General features: G+C 46.0%; 1 protein-coding gene across 1 annotated transcript in view; it reads left to right on the top strand.

Annotated features, from left to right (window-relative positions):
• The window catches only part of PAPPA2 (pappalysin 2), a 275,450-nt gene extending 256,376 nt beyond the window's left edge, over positions 1-19,074 (top strand). The window contains exons 22-23 of the mRNA XM_025921163.2: positions 14,061-14,159; positions 15,842-19,074. Coding sequence (XP_025776948.1) covers positions 14,061-14,159; positions 15,842-15,916 — 174 coding nt within the window. The 3' untranslated portion in view covers positions 15,917-19,074. The remainder of the gene's footprint in view (positions 1-14,060; positions 14,160-15,841) is intronic.
• The last annotated feature ends 614 nt before the right edge of the window (positions 19,075-19,688 follow it).

Below are 19,688 nucleotides of genomic sequence, written 5' to 3'. Positions count from 1 at the left end.
AGTAACTGAATAGCAGAACCCAGTGATCTTTTAACTTCTTTGGGCTCCCTCTTGAGAGCCGCTTCCTGCCTGTCCTCTCTTACCTTGTTTTCGTGCTCCCTTTTACTCAGACAGGATCTCTGAAAATCCTTTGTGTTGACAGATCAGGAAAAATAGCTAAATTAATAAATTCACTAACTAAGGCATGCGTGTTGGTCTGCTTGGGCTGCTGTGGTCAAAGACCACAGACTGAGGGACTTAAACACCAGACATTTATTTCTTACAGTTCTGGAGGGCTGGGAAGTCCCAGATCAAGGTGCTGGTTCATTCAGTTTCCTGGTGAGGGCTGTCTTTCTGGTGTGCCGACGGCTGCCTTCTTGCTATGTCTTCACAAGGTAGAGAGAGAGAGAGAGAGAGAGAGAGAGAGAGAGAGGAGGAGCTGGTATGTCTTCTTTAAGAACATTGATCCCATCATGATATCATCTAAACCTAATGACCTGTTAGAGCCTCACCTCCAGATACCATCACATTGTGAGTTGGGGCTTCAACATATGCATTTTGGAGGAACACACTTCAGTCCCTAACAGCACCACTCATGCTCACTTCACCTGAGTAGAAGACGTTCCGACACATAGAACGAAGTTTCCCAGTTTTCTTTAACAGGTGGCTGCCTGCACTGTATAACTTTAAGGATGCTGTACATACTTCTATTTCTCCCTCAAATATTTATCTCCCACATCTGACTTACGAAGTCTCAAAGTTTCCAAAGTTAAAGTCATTTTCTCTTCAATAATTTCTATTTTATCTGGTTGCAAATACATATTTATCATTGGCTCCTTAACATGTCAGCTGCTTTCCGGAGAGGTAGGAGACTATGCAGACACTATGGTAGAGATGGACACCTTGGGCAAGGGGGTTTTCAGAGCGAGCAGGGCCCAGCGTGGATGTGGAGATGGTGGGGGAAAAAGAGACCAGGGACTAAAGACAGACTTTGACACAGCCTTGCTGCTGTACCTCAACTACAACAGAACGTAAGAGAGAGGATTAGTATCAGCTAACTTGGCTTCTGTATTTTTCCTGCCTTACGGCCATATTATGCATAGTTTTTCTATTCCTATACTTGGGCAAAGTAAATGTAAGATCCCTGGGATTACAGGTCGTGATTAAGAGAGAGGAGAATGACCCACCAGGTTATCCCGTAGCTGCCTCTGGGAGGGCTACCGTCCACCTTCACAGACAGGGAACCATTAATACTCAGAATATCCAGGCTTATTGCACTCAGGAAACAGACAAGAAGTAGCTCCTGGTTGCATGGTATATTTAATAACATTACTGAGTGTTTATTATATAGCAGGTGCATACTAAGGAATTATTACCCTTATTATCATTCCTATTTTCCTGATGAGGGAACTGAGGGGCTGAGAATTCAGGTCCCTTTGCAAAGCTCCAGAGGTAGCAAATGTGGGATAAATACACAAACCCCGGCAGTCTGTTTCCAGAGTCCTTGTTCTTAACTGGTAGGAAGATTGAAAACAAACAACACATGAATTAGGAATGTAGGGCTTGTAGAATACTCAATGAAGAGATGAGCACAGGGTGCTGGCCACCTGTTGGGACAGCTCCCCAGGCTTTGCAAGCTTTAACCTGGAAGAAGGGGTGTTGTGCCAGTGAACCCTGCTGAATGAGGACCAGAGACCAGGGAGATGAGAGTGAGGACCTATTTGAAACACATGCAGCCGATCAGTGGAAGAGTGAAAAAGATACACGGACAAGCGTCCCCTAGATAAAGGGGATGTAAACCAGACACTTACACACAGAGGTTCCATATGGGTGACAGGGAGGCTCCGTGCATCCACCAATTAATGGAGGACAGAGCAGCGGATTGATGAGTGGGATGGCATCACAGGTTGAGCTTAAGAACCACAGTAATCAGCCACACAAATTGAGCTGTTTATAGACACAGGAACTTAGATTAGGGCTAAAAGAGATAAGACTATTGGCAAGAAAATATTCTAGACTAAATATGACACCTCCCTCCTGCTGTTCCTCAACTCAGCCGGACCTGGGTTTTACAGGGGTGACAAAACAGGCCTAAGTTGTGGAGAAAGCCTGGCAGTAATCGGGCAGGAGAGAAAACTGGCCGGGACCCTCTAGGTCTGTGTTTATATGGGAAAGGATATGTAGACCTTATCACTGTGAGCTAGGACAGGGTTTGCTGATTGCTTAGACTCTGTTTCTTAAGACTGAGTCCTTAGATTTAGTAAGGATTCTTTCTAGCTTTTTTTTTTAATGAGCAAATTAAAAAAAAATTTTTTTTAATGTTTATTTTTGAGAGACAGAGACAGAGCATGAGCAGGGGAGGGGCAGAGAGAGAGGGAGACAGAATCTGAAGCAGGCTCTGAGCCGTCTGTATATAGCCTGATGTGGGGCTCGAATTCACAGACTACAAGATTCTGACCTGAGCCGAAGTCGGATGCTAAACTGACTGAGCCACCCAGGCGCCCCATAATGAACAAATTTTTTGAGAAACATTTAGCATGGTTTGAAAGTCAAAATGTCACAAAAAAACCTTCATCTGCATTTGGTCTCCTACCCAAATATGGCCATTTCCTTTGCAGTACCTCTCCTGTCTGTCTGTTTTTTGTTTGTTTTGTTTTCTGTTCCATGTTACAACCAGCCAGTTCTGTTTTCTTCAGTTCATATCTGTTTGAGGTGAACTTCTACCTGCTCTGAATCTGATCCCTTCTTTCCGGAACATTTCCCACACTGTCCCCAGATCCAGTCTTTGAAACATAACTTTTATCCTGTTCTTCTGCTCAAAACAAAACACAGAGAAGACAAAACAAAGCAAAACTTCCAGTGGTCTCTATTGTCTTCACGCTAAGGAGCAGCTAGATTCCTCAGAATGGAGATTTTGACCTAGTTCCTAATGTGGGCCATTAATACTTGAGGCAGAAAACCACAGATACATCGCTTTCTTTTTCATCTGAAATCTTGGCTTATCTTTGCCCTCCTGCTGTGATCTTTCTCCCCACTTCTCTGCCAAATCCCATCCATACTCAAAGATGAAATCCAATCCTATATACTCCATAAAGCTTTTCTGAAATGTCGCAGACCCTTTCCTATTCTGAGCCTTCTAGCTCTTATTGGTGCTATTAGTTACTTTGGGAATTAATCCTCCATTGGCCCATGATTTCTTTCCTATTTTCTCAGACGCTGTTCAGATCCTTCCTTATTCAGTGCTGATGACACCAAAGCTGCTTTAAGGCAGACTTTGTCATACACAGAACATACCGTGTTCCTTGTACCTAGAAGAAGACACACTAATTATGTATCGATTTAAATATCCCAAGAATTCAGCAACTAGCCTCACGCCTGGCTCATAGTATATGTTTTGAACTTAAATAGCCTACCTGATCCATTTTTCGTGGATTTCTATAGCATTGACTTTTCCTCAGAGAGTGGCTTTGCATGCTCATAGGTGTGGTGAGAGATTGGACCAGGTTTGCTACTGAGAAGTGGAGTGTGACGTATCATTATGATTTGGTGACAATACTGGTGGCAGGACGGATACGTCAGGATGATTATAGCACGAGCCTGGCCATCAGACAGTGGCTGTACGTCTTTTCTTCACACAGGTTCCTTAATGGCTCAAGTCCTTGGTGTTTTAATTGGCAAAATGGGCATGATAATACATACCTACCTCACTGAGTGATGGTGAGGGCTCGGTAAGATCATGCATAGCATCCACATAGCACAGTGCCATGTCACAGAAAATGCCATATATAAGATAAAAATTGCATCTGGCTTCTATATGATGGCTTGTAGTTTGTAAAAATATTTTTGCCTTTAGGTACATTCCTTATACCAAGGAACTTACAGAGAAATTGTATACGTCTCTCTGTGTATGTATATATATAATAAAAACACATATCTTAATGTTATATATCCATAATATACATGTTATATATTATTACGACACATGTATCTTCTATATGAATATTGTATATATCGTACGTACCATATTTATGTGTACGTGTGTACATATGTGTCTGTTATATCTGTGTGTTTTCTGTGTATATGACGTGTACGTAATAATGTATATATATACATAATATATGAAAGAAAGTGAGAATGAGAGAGAAAACAAGTCCTGCGAGTTAGACCCCACGAGTACTTGTGAACACTCAAAACAACGTAGCTTTAGATTTACTCCAAAGTGCTCCATGTTTGGGAAGAGCTGGGCATGGTATCAGAATGGCAAAAGGTTCTGTCACCTGCTTTGATTCCTTTAAATAGCTCTTTCCACCCCAGGAGTGTCTGCTTTCTCCCCGAAATTTCTCCCAGTGTGCTCGGTTGCTGAGGAGAGAGTGAGAAAAAGAGAGAGAGGGAGGGAGGGAGGAGGGAAGGAATGAGGGAGAATGGGGAAAGAAAAAAAAAAATACGACGCTCAGCAAACAGCAGGAGGGCCAAGAAAAATATTTAATCCAAACAATGAATATTGTCGTTTCCTCCCACAGTCTGCATTCCCAGTCATCTCGCACAGGCAGGCCTGGGGAGCCAAGAAATGCCGAGCTGCCTGGCATGGGTGTGCGTGTGGCGGGGCGCCGGGGGGCGAGCACGCGTGGCGGGCTGCGGTAGAACATTTCCATCGCCAGCCCAGGCCGGCCTCAACCTCCCATGAACTGCAGGCCGGCCAAGGAGTCAGAAGACGGGGACAGAGGGAAGTAGAGGCTCGCGGTCAGAGTGGGACCCCGGCAGTCTGCCCCGGGGTCTTCTTCCCGGTGCCTTTCCAGCCCTTTCTGCCAGCTGTTTCCTCCTCCTTCCTCCTCCTCCACCTCCCAGAGCAATGTGAGCCCTTGAGCAGAGCAAGGCTGCCGACGGTGTCCCTCACGGGGGGTGCGGTCCCGGCACAACAGCTGGTGGAGAGCCAAGAGAGGAGGGGCTGTGTGAGTGACTGCCAGCAGTGGTGACACGGGCAGGGCAGGTCCAGTCCCACCTGCTCAGCACGGTGGCTGCCATGGCCTGAATTTCTGCTCCCAGGTTCGTTCTTCTGGATCTTTAAGTTTGGTTCCATAAGGGTCTACCATCCGTGAACCTGTACCTGGAAGCTCATGCTGAGCCATTCTCAGGTGACGTGTTAGGGAGCGTAATTGATGGCGAGAATGGACACCTGGGGTAGTTGGGAACAACAGAGGAAAGGCACCTTACCTTGGAGGAAGGGCAGGAGGAGTAGAAAGCAGAAAAATATTCTGCCTTCTTAGGTTAGAAAGTGTCTTCTGGAGGGGATCCATGAGTCTTGCGTTAAGAACCCCGTGTGCTGTGTTGGGCACTGTGCTGCTGTGGGGGTCTACCACTCATGGAAAGAAGCACGAATGGAAGTGTCCCTGCCCCCGGGGGCCTTACCGAGTCCAAACCTCTTGTGTTCAAAGTCTCTATCGTTGACCTTGAAACATGTAGGCTGGCTCCGATTAGCAGGAGGGGAGACAGGAAATTCCCCCGGACAGTTGCTGATGCGTCCCTCTTTTAGAGAAGAAAGTCAAATGCCGTGTAAGCGAGACCGTGGCAGGAGACCTTGCAGGCCACCTCTGCCGTCACCACCTCTCCCAGCCCCCATCCAAACAAGAAAACAAAATCACGACAATCAGCGGGCCTACCGGTCTGGCAGCGGAGAGGCGAGTGAGGTCTGATGGTATGTCATTACTGGTTCTTGCCGGGAGCCCAAGCAGACGTTGCTACATCAGGACTCGGGAGAACTGCCGTGGTTGCCACCAGACAGCCTCTTGAGAGGCGTTGCGGTGTGGTTCGAGAAGCAGGGAGGGCAACAGCATAGGGTTGGGAGTCATTGGCATAAAATCTGGACCAGCCGACTGCTGGGGAAGAGCTGCGGCCGGGCCAAGGGCGAGCGTGGAGGACGGGAGTCAGAAGAGAGGTTTGGGGGGTCCTTTGTGGACATGGAGGCCAGCTGTGGCCCGGCAGCGACCTTGCGCGTGATTGTGGAGACGTGACCGAGGAATAAGGACGGTGGCCCGGTCTCATGCAGTTTGGTCGAAGGCAGCTGGAGGTCAGGGCCGGAGGCACAGGGCTTCTTAGCCTGGGTGAGGCCTTCCAGGACGCACTCCCATCAGTAGCAGTGGCTCACTGCTGTGGCATTTCTCCACAGAGGGGCAGGCCACAGACGTTAGGAGGGCCGTCTCATTTGGTTTTTGAGCCCCCAAGACAGCATGATAAGGGCCCATGGGAGAATGTTCTCTTCTGTCTCTATCTCTTGGGAAATAGAGCCCTAATTTCGAGCCAACGTTCTTCTGGCACAGATGAATGCAGACTCGACCCGAGTGCCTCATCTTCACCATCTGGGGCTCTTACCCCCACCCCGACCCCTGCCTGGGGGTGGCTGACAAGCACCCGGCTCTGTTGGGCCCAGAGGCAGGCCAGCGGGGAAGCAGGCTGGCATACGTGTGTAAGCGAGGTCGAAGAGTCTGCCGTACCGGGTCTTTCTTTGCAGTGAAATGAAAGGGGCTGCTAGGAGGTTGTTTTTGGCCGGAAAGTCAGTCACAGAGCGTCTTCTCACTTTCCTGTTTTCCTGTGGTGCACGTCAGGGAAGAGGTGTCTGTGGTGGTTTGGGGTTTTTCAGAGGCTAAGACGCTCAAGTCACCACCATGGTTTTGAGGAGAGCCTTGCTTTCCAGAAGCCAGTCAGGCCTCTCCCACTCTGTTTTTATAATTTCCAGACCCATTTCCCTTGTCACCTGACTCCTTCATGACTCAGATGGTGCGTTTGTGGTGAAAGTGAATGGGGCAGGAGGCGTGGGGATGAGAACGTCCATGGCTTTGACTCTGAAGTATTGCTGGTAGAATCTCAAAGCTTTTCTGACCAGGGTCTCTGTGGCGGGAACTCAGACACCAACCCACGGCAGTAGAAGCAATGGTAGTATTCCTGCCCCCTTCATAAAACTAGGATTCCTTGAGGACTTACTGTGTACCAGGTACGGGGCTAAGTATTTCACCTCCATTGGCTCATTTACTCCTTACAACAGTCTATGAGGGAGGTGTTATTCTCACTCGCAAATGAGGATAATGCTACTTAAAGAAGTCCAGTAATTCGCTCACATCTACAAGGTGGTGAGGAGCAGAGCTGGGATCCGGGCACAGGTTCATCTAACACCGTATTCCAAGCTCTTTATCACTGCACTCTACAGCCTTATCATTTTCCAGAGCAGAAGGTGTTAGGCCCCATGTACCTTGAAGGAGATGAAAATCTTACGAGTCACTTGACGTTATTTTGTTTTCCTTCTTTCCTATTTGCTTTCTTTCTTTCCACTTCAACTCATCCCCACTATTTCTCTCGGAAGAATATGGGTTCTGCACCATTTGATTATTTCTGTTCCAAGACTGTGCTTTGGTCGTGGTGTCGCACATAGATAAACTCATCGTAATCGGGTGTCTCTTTTGGACCCTACAAAGTGGCACGTTTGCTTTTCCTCTTTTTGCAAGTCTGGGGTATTGCACAGGCCGAGGTTTGAAGCCCTATACAGAAGTTGTGTGAGCTTGCCCAGACCAGTAAAGCACAGTGGACCATAGGACTGCACCCCAACTCCTGATGTTACTCAGGGCCACCAAATGGGGTGCTTCCCTCTGCCCATCCAGCAGAATGCGTGTCTCCATTGCCTTTCTTTCAATTACATCTTGCTCATCTATTATTTGTGGAGCAGACCTTTGGCGTTCGAGGAAGTACCATTTGCAGTTTCAACTGCTACCCTGTAACTCAGCAGGTCCTTAATACCTTAGCGATCGGTGACTCTGCCGAGGCTGGGATTTGCATCGTCTGGTCTTCAGGGCTGGTGGGCACGAACCAGTCTCCCAGTTCCAAGTGAGCCAGGGTACCTTGTACGGCATCGCCGTATGATTGAGTCATTCCATATCGGTCCTCACAAACCCAGTCTTCTTATTAAAATACTAACAGCGTCGCTTACGAGTTCACCACCTTGCAAGGGCCCGGGACTTGGGCGCCTACCCCCAATCAGCTGTTAAAACCTAACCACTTGATTACAGATATTTGCAAACATTCCTAAGACAGCCATGCTTTCACTCCCGTCTTTCTGCTCTGGTTTTTCAGCTTCTTTTTTGTTTTTGGCCCCCTGATAATTTCTCTTCCTTTCTTCTTATCCCAGCTCTGGAGTTGAGAGGATATTGTTAAATTTTATCCAACATGTTTAGATGGATTATAGAAGGAGAACTTTTAGATGGTGTATTCCACTGTCTCTTTCCACTCTTAAATGAGTATATACCAATGCTCTGTACCTAGTAGGAGAAGAATAATGAAAAGGACAGATCTGGTCACAAAGTATGCTAAGGAAATGAAGTTAGCCACCCCCATATTTATTCATTAAAAATATGTTTTTAATGTTTATTTTTTGAGAGAGACAGAGAGCAAGCGGGGGAGGGGCAGAGAGAGAGGGAGACACAGAGTCCGAAGCAGGCTCCAGCCTCCCAGTGGTCAGCACAGTGCCCGACACGGGGCTCGAACCCACAAACCATGAGATCATGGTCTGAGCTGAAGTCGGACACTTAACCGACTGAGCCACCCACGTGCCCCATATTCATTCCTTGAGAACCTCCTGTGGCACCAGACACTGAACTAGCTGCTGGTGAAGATGGTTACTCTCTGAGTGAGTCCTCGATAGTCCATTCAGAGTGTCGAGTCTTAAATAATGCAAATATGGCTAAAATATACCATAGTAACGCACAGCTAGGGAGAGTTCTCTGGGTCCAGGGAGCCAGAGGAGATTTTCCAGAGGAGGCTGCATGTAAGAAACTCTTCCTGCAGAATCCATCTCAGGGTATCTATTCTAATTTTACATTTTCCAAGAAGATTGTGGCAAACCCACAAATGTGAGATCATTGGCACCCTCCCACCCCAAGGGGTGAACGCTGGAGGAGGGGAACAGCTCCGTTTCCTCTTTCCGTCAGATGACTGCAATGAGCAGAAAAATATCTGGCTTTAGCATTCTGGGACCCAGAAATAAATGTTTCTGGGTTGCAGGCATCTGCCGATGGGATGGGAGCAGAGTTGCTGCTTCCTCCTGGGGAAATCAGCCTCTAGGGAAATATGCACTGACCAAGCCCCGAGGCCAGAAGCAGTGATCGCGCCTGGTCGCTTATTGGGGACATATTTCGACCTGCAGCTGGGAAAATAAGAAGGGAAGTTGTTGGGGTTCAGGGGAATTGAGATGATACATATAAACAGTCCTTTTTTGTTTCTGTAGTGGATTGTTGGGTTCACTTCGTTGTTAGTGCTGTACCTAAGCCATTTCTTATAGAGGTGCCAAAGGAATTAAATTACCCAGCATTCCCCATAAATTCAAAGATCGATGATTTCATCAGATAGCGGTAGCATGGTATAGTAGAGAGAACATCAGATCAAGGATCCAGAGATTTCCTCCTCACTCGCAGAATGGCCACCCACTAGCCTGACAAACAAGACATTTCTTTTTTTTTTTTTAAGCATCCATTTTATCATTTGTAATATAAGAGTTTTGTACTAAACAGTCTTCAAGGCTCCATCCAACCATAGAATTTCATGTATCTGTGATCCTTTCAAAGAAAAACAAAAAGCAAGTAGTGTTCTGGTCACCAAGGCTCCTTGAGGGGCCTCAAAGGCCTCACAGGTTTTGCCTGTGAAATTCGAAGAGTGGCCTTGCAGTGAAGCCCAGGGAGTATGGACACAGCAGGCAGATCTTTGGGATGAAAGAAGAATCAGAATCAGGCCGGAGAATCGGGCCAAGCACTCACTGGAAAGCCAGAGAAAAAGAGAAAATTAGCACACGTTCTTGTACGTATTCACAAGAGGCTTTATCTACCGCCAGGACTGTGTGCGGCACGGCAACATAGTGTCCCTGGCGAGGGGCTTCTTTGGGGCCTGAGGCAGCCTCATCAATATGAAGAAACGGATGTGGGTCTGATTTGTCCTTCACATACCTAGAGGGTTTTGGTGGGAAATGGTGTGGGAGAAAGAAAACAGTGTTAAACATTAGGCATAAATGGTATTAGCAGCTTCTCCTGGTCTGAAACACTCCTCAAGATGGTAAATCAGGGGGTGCCTGGCTGGCTGAGTCGGTTAAGTATCCAACTCTTGGTTTCAGCTTGGGTCACGATCTCATGGTTCATGAGTTCGAGCCCCACATCGGGCTCTGTGCTGACAACACGGAGCCCTCTCTCTCTCTGCCCCTCCCCTGCTTGTGCTCTCTCTCTCTCAAAATAAATAAGTACATATTTTTTTTAAAAGATGGCAAATCAGGATTTTGTCTCATGCCTTACCTCTAGGGATATAGTCACTTGTGGCTGAGATCCCAGCCTGTAGGTTAGCAGAGCAGAACATCTAAAGTTCAACGCTAACCATTCTAAAACATCACTGTGGTCATGAGTTCTGCTGCAAGCTATAGAAGAAAAATGCTCTTAATGTCATTCAAGTAATAGAGGTATTATCAGCCAATCAGTTGATGTTCATGGAACCATTCCTCAGGGCGGGCCCTGTGATAGGCAGTCTGAGACCACCTGTCTCTCTATTTTCACCCTCTTTTTTCCCTTACTCAGTTCCCTCAGGCATCCCCTCCGAATCATCCAGTCCTAACCTCTCCTCCCCAGGGGCTAGATGTAGCAGAGCCAGCCCCCGAAAGTTCTTACAGATCCCTACCACCAAAATCTGGATTCGGTACTTTTCTCTCCTGTCCACACCCCTATGCCACACTCATCATCATAAGCTATGCTTGTTTGCAGTGGGTTCTCTCCAGGGTCGCAACCATGTTTTATTTATCTTTGTATCCCCTTAACAATGCCTGGCACATAGAGGTAAGGAATAAAGGATGTTGAATGAATGGATGAATGACTAGATAGGGCCACCATCCCCATGCCTAGTTTTCCAGAACAACCTTAATCAGAAAATAATACAACATAAAGAATGTAGATGACATAATATAAAGAAGAAGTTATCTTTACTTTTGAGAAGTTTCCAAAGTTGTACAGTTTCCATAGTCACATGGTCATAGAGACTGATAGCCCTTCCTCCTTATATTTCGTCATTCACACACAGCCATTTATATGGCCGCCTCATCTGACCAGAGCAACAGCTAGCTGACCATAGATAACATCAAGCTCCTGGATCATAAAAAGAACAACCACGCCTCTGTCTCAGACCTAGGTACTTACTTCAGGTATAATTCTAAGAAGCTTGACTTATGAAGTGTGTGTGTGTGTGTGTGTGTGTGTGTGTGTGTGTGTGTGTGTGTTGGAGGGGGCTCATCTAGTGAAGGGACAAGTGTCCCCATACAGAAAGCCTTCCCATAAATGGAAATGAAAAATGTTCGTGCGGATGAATTTGTGTTCTATCCAAGTTATTAAAAGGCATGATAAGAGGAATTTTATAGTTTTTTTTCTTTTGCCAAAATGGTTAAAATGAAAATGAAAAAGTGTCTCCTGAAGAAATAGTCTTCAGGTATTTGAAAAATCCACTTAATGTGAAGCACTTTGTTTTCTGATGTTACAGGATAAATGAGGTGTAGGTATGGGTAGTGACGATTCACCTATGGACACGTTGTGCAGAGAAACCAAGCCTTGTGCCCTTCCTTGGGGAAAGTTTCCTGTGGCAAGTCTGACACCTTTCCATTATTGAGATTTTGATCTAATCTATATGCAGTCTTCAGATGCTTTAAAAACTTTGAATCAATTAGTCATTTTTCCCTTCCTAATTTTTCCATTGTAACTTTGGACTCAAGCTGTCAAGCTTCCCAGGCACATGTTGCCATTGGAGACTCTGTTTGTTTAGGGTGGAGCAGTTGTTTTTGGCAGGTTGGGGGAGGAACAATTAATTCTAATAGGTATATAGTGAATTAAATACTTGGGTCTTTCTAACCTTTCCTCCAATTTTCTGCTCCTTTTAATAAATTCCCTTTTCTTCCCTGATGACCCTTTGAGAGCAGCAAAGAAGCAGTTTCTAGAAATCATGTTCAGGCTATAGCAGTGGACATCCATCAGGAGGTAGAGAAGGTCACCTAGACCATTTCTACTCTCTTCACCCTGTCTTCCCTAGTGTTCCTAAGATAAGAAGCCATCCTTGGGGAAGACTTTGGAAAGGAAGATCTCCCTGGATCCTTTATTAATTCATTCTTATGTTTAAGTTGTTCTTACGAAAAGAAAGCTCTCCCTCTAATCCTCCATACTGAAGACCATACTTTATACGTAAAAAAAAAAAAAAAAAGTATTTTGGGTGTCCTTTGGATTTTTATAGACAATAAGATGAAAAATAAAGGAGGAACAGATTAAGTTTTGCCAATGAGTCAGTCAGGGTTGGAAAAAAAAGTAACAGATGCGGTGTTAGATGAGGAAAATACACTCCCAACACTTGAAAAAGAAAAAGAAAACTCTGGGGGAATCTCAGTAGATGTATCTGATCCTCCTGGGAGGACCCAAGAGCATTTAGAGACGTTAAGGATGCAGGTGGCTGTACGTTGACTCCTTTTATAGGGCTGCAGTTGTAGACCCAAGTCCTGATTGTGTAGTTATCCCAAGTTCTGCAGAGCCAGAGTGACTGGTTCTAGTGTTAAAGACAAACGCTCACCTCAAAACCTTTGTCTTTATCCCAGTGAGGCCCGTGTTGAAAACAGAATTCATTTTGACTTCCTGCTCTCAACCGACATTGCTGGACAGCTGTGCAACAGCTGTTGAGTTCCACGCCACAAGTAGCAACTTTTCAGTGATTGGCAAACTGGTATACTTCTGGAATGATGTTCAAATGACCTCAGGACCCCATAGAATAAATCAAAACATTGAAGTAATAATTTGGATGAGCTCCTTCTGATGTAATTCAATTGCTGAAAATCATTTAATGGCCTTTTTTTCCCCCCAGTTTAGTGATCTGTCTCATCAAAGCCCAGTGAAATAGGGAACAGTCCGTCTATTTGACATTTAAGGAGGGTTGGGGGAGAGAAAGTGATTTAAACATGTAAACTGGAAGGCGACCTAAGAACTCAAAAGTCTACTGACTGTCTTGTGGTACAAAGAGTTTGACCACAAGATGTTTCCTGAGGCTTTGCAATTGGGCATCCACTCAGGATGGGAAGCAGCCAATGCGATTGAGTAGGTGGGCTGGCTGGCATGCCCTCCAGGATGCTGTGGGACACTGTTTTTCTCCAGGAGGAGTTCTAGGGAAACGGCGCATTGGGCTTCTGAGCTTTTATTTTAACCGCTTATTGCTGTTCTTATCATACATTCCCTTTTGGGGAGAAACACTCCATTAACTCTGGTTTGGCCTGGGCCCGTTTCCCATTTTGGTTTCTGTTCACTTGTAGCAGTAACAGGAATGAATGGAAACACTTCAGCTCTCTCTGCTCTGTGTCTAGCTGCTGTGCTTTAGGTAGCTGTACATGTGAGATGATTCATGTTCTAGCGCTAGTGTCCCAAGCCCCAGGACCCCTGCATTCTGGACAGACATCATTTGGGTATTCACAGCACCTCAGGACCACCAGGCTCTTTAAACACAAGTGGCAGCAAAGGGGTGGTAGTTATGGTTCTTAATCTGGGAGAAGGAACAGAAAGTCAAGATGCGTGACTTGTAATCCAAAGCCGGCTTGACCCTAACTATCCAAATCAGGGCAATTTTTGTCATCTCTGTGCATCTCCGTTTCCTCACTGATCAAATGGGAATTCTAAAGCCAACCTGGCCAGCTGCACAGGCTTTTCCACAGAGTTAAAATGTGTGAGAATGTTCCGTAGCCTACTTGACACAAAGACCTGTGACTACATGAGGGTGAAAAAGCTGACCAAGGAGTTTAGATGAACCATTCTGGATCCTAGAGCTGGTGAGAAGCAGAGTTGTTGAGAGTAAAATTTAACAGACCCTTGGGTCTAATGGTCTTGGGACTTTTCAGCTTCTTGAGAACGTTGGGTCAGTTTGTATCCTGTCCTTTGGGTGTTCTCCCATAATATCCCTGGAGTTCCACGGATTATGGTGGGGTGAGGATGGGTGGGAGAGCTGGGCAAAGGCCAGCAAAGCTGTTCTTAGACACTGACCTCTCATGTCTTCACCAGCCTTTCCAAGCTGATGGGTGGTGCGATACCATCAACAACCGGGCCTACTGCCACTATGATGGGGGAGACTGCTGCTCTTCTACTCTGTCCTCCAAGAAGGTACGTGAACCCGCCTGCGGGTAACAGGCTGGGCAGGGGCTCCAGGAATCAGCGCAGGGGCTTTGGCTGGTTCTCCTTCCTTCTGTACCATAATTGGTGCTTGTTCAACACTCAAGAAGGAATGATCGTGAGAAAACATTGAAGCTTCTATGGTGGCAGGGTGAAGGGCAGTGATTTTAGGTGAGGTTGTTAGAAAACGCTAATTCTTTAAGGAGCACCTTCAAAAAACCTATGGCTTTGCTACTCAAAGACTCACATCTGCTTATAATTGTCTGGGATACACTTCTGTTGGCAGGGAATCATGGCCTCTACCCCCCCTGGAGAGGCAAGACCACCAGTGAAGTGATATCCAGTTGCTAGTAGTTTAATTAATTAATTTAATTAAGTTGGCTTGTAATTAATAAATTGTAATTACATTGATAATCCTGTATAGTGCAGTATAACCATATCTCAAATGTATGTTGAGTGGCCACCACAGGCTGCTTGCAGGACTCCCTAGACCGATCCTGAGCAGGAGTCTTTTTCTCAGTTTCTCTTTTATCCCTGTTTCTCTTCGGTGAACCTGGACTAGTATATGATACGTCCATCTATTTTTTACCTCACTTGATTTTCCATGCCCAAAGGTTAGAATCCTTGCCACTTTTTACATCAGGTCTCCCAAGATGCCCCGTTTTCTCAGAAGCTAGTTAACATACACTCAAAAAGTGTGTTGGTGGCAATGCAAGCTGGTAGAGAGGAACTTTTGCTGGATTATTTTGACATGGAGCGGAGACAATTACATAGCAGGGAGGCAGTCCAGCCACAATGGGTAGAGAGATGCGTTGTCTCACCAAGCCAAAGTATATCCTGGGTTCAAGATGGGCAGACTCTCATGCTCATGAAGACAGCAAAGATTGGGGCGCCTGGGTGGTTCAGTCGGCTGAGTGTCCGGCTTCGGCTCAGGTCATGATCTCATGGTTCGTGGGTTCGAGCCCCGCGTCGTGCTCTGTGCTGACAGTTCGGAGCCTGGAGCCTGCTTCGGATTCTGTGTCTCCCTCTCTCTCTGGTCCTCCCCTGCTCATGCTCTGTCTCTCTCTCTCTCTCTCTCTCTCCTTCAAAAATAAATAAAAACATTAAAAAAAATTTTTAAAAAGACAGCAAAGATGATCTTATGGCTCCAAGAATACTAAGAAGTAGAAGTCATAGAACTAGGCTGTAGAGCCTTAGTTTTCTGGATGGTAGTGTGACCTTAAGTTATCCAACCTCTCTTGGCCTTCCGTGTAAAAAGAAAATGCCAACATTCATCTTACCTACTCACAGGGATTTTGTGAAGAGAGCAATAGCAACAAAAACATTAACAGAAGGTTTTGACATTAGTTTTAATATTAGAAGCAGTAGTAACAGGTGGTGTAGGTGCCGGGAAATGTGTGTTTTATATCCATCATTTTATTTAAGTCACACCAACACCCCTGGAGTGGTTACTGTTGTCCTTCCACACACATAAAAGTGAAGCGAGGAAGATTTGCCTTGCCCAAAGAGACATGATGTGTAAGTGACAGAACTGAGTGTTAATTTCACTTCTGTGATATTAACAGTAATCCCACACTTCCCCTGGGACCACGTGAGAAAAGCAAAAGCCGGTTGAAAAGTATGGAGCTTGGCACGAACGTGGGTTATTTCAACTTCTCTTTGATTTCCACTAGGTCATTCCATTTGCTGCTGACTGTGACCTGGATGAATGCACCTGCCGGGACCCCAAGGCTGAAGAAAATCAGTAACTGTGGGATCAAGCCCCTCCTTCTACTGCCCTGGAGGCAGTAAGAAAGAGAGGCCTCCACAAAAGGGCACAAAAGGTGAACAGAGAAGAAAGGTCACGAAATGAAGGAAGGAGGAAGAGCATGAGGATCTCGTAGAATGCAGGAGGATGTTTCTAGGTGCCGACTATTGCATCAAGAAGCCCAAGTAGGGAAGAATCATGGGCAAAAGTTTCTTCAAAGGGGCAGTTGATTAAAAGTGGAAGGAGAAATATGATAGATATACACGGACCCTCATCCCCCATTTATATTCTATTCAACCCCATCCCCGCCTCTTGCCCTGCTCCCCACTCTGCACCCTGCCAACTATTCAGCCCCACCCAACTTGCAAACCAGTACCAAAATACTAGAAGAGAAGTTGCCAGGGACACTCTGTAACACCCGTTTTGAATGGATTGCCATCTTTCAGGGCTCTTCTGCTCTAAACTGGCTCCCTTTCTTTTGTGTAGTCTCCCTTAGTAATGATGAGGTTAGTTATTAATTCTTTATAAGTATTTAAACATAATTATATAAATATATTATATATATTATATTTTTTGCTGTCTACTAAGCTAAAAAGTATACATTGTTCCACACATGCTGCTGTGAAGTTCACATCCAAAATGAATACTGAGGATTTGAGGACAGAAAGACAAGTTCCTCTGCCATCGTTCTATTGATGAGAATTGGCAGGGTGAAAGGGAAGTGGAGAAGGAGAGAGAGAGAAATTAGGTGGCGTTCTTGATACCTGTCAGCTAATTTACCTTTTCAGGAGCAGGAAGCTGGACCCCATTTGAGGAGGTGGAGGACGGGGACGATAACATTAAGAGATGGCAAGTTGGGTGGGAGTACCCATTAGCACTAGGCCCAGGAGAACCAGAGTGTGGTTCTTGTGTATCTATCGAAAAAGGCTGTATTCACTACTTTTCACTTCTCAGAACTCTTGTTTGGAGTTGACGAGACCCAGGATTCTCTACACTTTCAAGTGTGGCTCTTACTAGTCAGTCAACAAATTTGTACGAGGGCTGGGATTGCCAGGACTACAGGAACTCACACATTCCTCATGCTCGGCCTGTGGTCTCACTCCTTCTAAGTCCCCAAGCCTGGCCATCATTCACAGACACATGACAATGTTGATGTTCTGGAGGAAAAAAAAAATGTCACGGACATGACATGGGGGAAAGTGGGAGGAGGTGGAAGAACGGGCAGAAATGGAGGAGCCTAGGGAGGCCGTGGTGGTGGGAGAGGCCATGGGAAAATCATGGCCTCGGGCAGGAGGGTGAAACAAGTCAGAGATTCAGCCTTGTTCCAAGTCTCCAAAACAGATCAGAGGGGAATCCGTCAAGCAATGCGGAATCTGAGGTAAATTCTATTCGAGTGCAACATATCAGATCTGCGACCTAGAGCTTTTCATTTGAGCAAGCTTTGGAAACACGTGGAGCAAGGGTGACACTCTGTGGGAAAAGAGAAGAATTTCAACTATTTAGGGTCCATTTTGTTGCCATTATCCTCTCTTGTTCAATAGATGGACTGTAGGTAAAATGACCACCGTGTTAACCTGCCTGCATTCACGTCCCAGGCTTACTCTTCTTGCTCATGGTGTATTGCAGTTGTTTTTGGTAACAATTTCTGGATTAGGCCTTTGGGGAAAGAGCGTTAACTTCTTGCTCAACACTTCAGTTTGTCATCTCAAGAAGGGCTGGGAGTCTTGCTTCCCTCAAAGCTACTTCTCCAATGGAAGCAAATAACAGGCCAAATTAGCGTGCAACCTTGGTTTCTGAATCATCTGCTCCTTGGCTCTGACCACAAGTCCTCCACTTTTCCCACCAACACTGGAGCAACGGCTTTGCAAATAGGAAGAGGAAATGTTACTTACCGCTATCTTGAGCCAGACTTCACGTGGGAAGGAAAATGTTCTGGAATGGGAAAAAAAAATTTATCTCCAGGGATATAAAATGAGGGTGGCATCATCACTGGGGAAAGGAAAGAGCAGATTGCCCATCCAAAAAGCCCTTGTCCTCTATGTTTTTAGCCCCAATGGAACCCTAGGCACCTACCGTTCTTTGGATTCATATTTAGTACCCCAAGAAGAGAATAAATACTTCTGGGATTGTAGTAGGCTTCGATATGGAAAGGACGATGAAAAAGTTTAGATCCTCCATTTTTTACAAAGTCGTACAATTGTTTTCTTGGGGAGAATATCCAAATTCTTGGAAGTGCATGAAGCTTTGTGTCAGCGAATGCTGCTTTGAGATTGAGGCAACAGAATAGGTATGTTGGGCATTGCCCAGCTCAGGAAGGCTACAGCCCCCCACGAGGATGTGAGCCTGCGGTTCACGCCAGTGTGGGTCTGTGCTCAGTCTCTCCACAGGGGGAACAGTGAGCACACTTCTCTGTCATACTTCATTTACAAATCTTTTATTCTCCACTGGCGACATCTGCAATGCACCACCACCCTGGGAAGGTGAGAGGGCAGTTCCTGTGGTGTCTGGAAAGCCCTTCTGGCTAAAGGCTGCCCGGCGCTACTCAGCGATGGCCATTCAGAGATGGCAGGCTCTTCCAGCCCTTGTCCCTGGACCCTAATGTGTTGAGCCCTCATGTCACTAATAAAGTGGAAGGACTGAGCCACCGTGGTCATAGAACTCCGGGAGATATCAACTCACACTCCATGTGGTGGTCTGCACTTGGCTGCTCTCACCCAACCACGGGGTAACGGAGGACCTCTCCCAAAGGCCCTTCTATGTTCCAAAGTCACTTCTCTGCTTCTTTTTTTCCTAGTAACTAGGGGCTCTGGTGTCAAGGTTGCCCAGGACTAGGCTGACTCTGGTGGTTCGTGTGACAGTCTCCAACCAGAGAGATGAGAGGACAGAGTGAAGACAGATGGGCAGCTGGCAAAACTGTACATGAAAGGGAAGAGTTATCTTGATTGTCTCCTTTGCTTCCCTCCATCACAAGGCATTGCACTTGGCATTTGCTCTATACTCTGTGAGATCACTATTGAGTGCGTTAGTTAGCACCCCAAGGGGATGGCTTGTTTGGGAACACAATGAAAGGAGCTGATCTACTGTATTGTAATGTAAAACAGCTACAGCCAGTTATTTTGTAAGATTATAAGATGTTCATTAAAAAATCAGCACAGAAAATGTGAACTGTCTTTGGTGTCTTATTCTTTGTTCAAATCAACCACCACTTCCAAATCGCTTCCCATTCGCTTGGGCCAGTCCAGACGTCGTCATCAGTTAATTGATTGATGGATTCCTTTTGGTCACTTAAGAGTGATTTATTAAGTAAGCGGCACATGTAGACAAAATAAACATGAAATTTTATGAGAGGAGAGGACGCGTCCCAAAGCAGAGGGCACAGTAGTGATGTCAAGTGTCTCGTGGGTTGTAGAAACAAAGGCTGGCATTTATGGGTCAGAGGAAGTAGGCACCACTCCTGGATGCCAGAGACGCATAGCGCTTGAAGGATGGTCTGAGGAGGAGGCATACAAGCTTGGTAGACAGAAATGGGAAAGAGGAAGAGGATAGTGCAAGCAAAGTGAAGAACAGGGCTGAAGAGAGGAGGTAGGTTTGGGGAGAGGCTGGGTGATATTGGACATCACTGAGGCAGCCAGGTTAGCTAGAAGGCAGAACTTGGCCAACATGTGCCATGCGTTTGGCAAACTTAATCGCAAATCTGCACCCTCCATATTCTCATTACATCGATGAGGATAGCAAGTGTCAGCCTGGTGAGGGAAGTTCCTTAAGTTCGTATG

The sequence above is a fragment of the Puma concolor genome, chromosome E4 (assembly GCF_028749965.1).
Source record: "Puma concolor isolate L17-30 chromosome E4, mPumCon1.1.hap2, whole genome shotgun sequence".
In the NCBI taxonomy this organism is placed as follows: domain Eukaryota; kingdom Metazoa; phylum Chordata; class Mammalia; order Carnivora; family Felidae; genus Puma; species Puma concolor.
The sequence above is the reverse complement of the archived record's forward strand: the minus strand, read 5'-3'. Positions and strand labels throughout refer to the sequence as shown.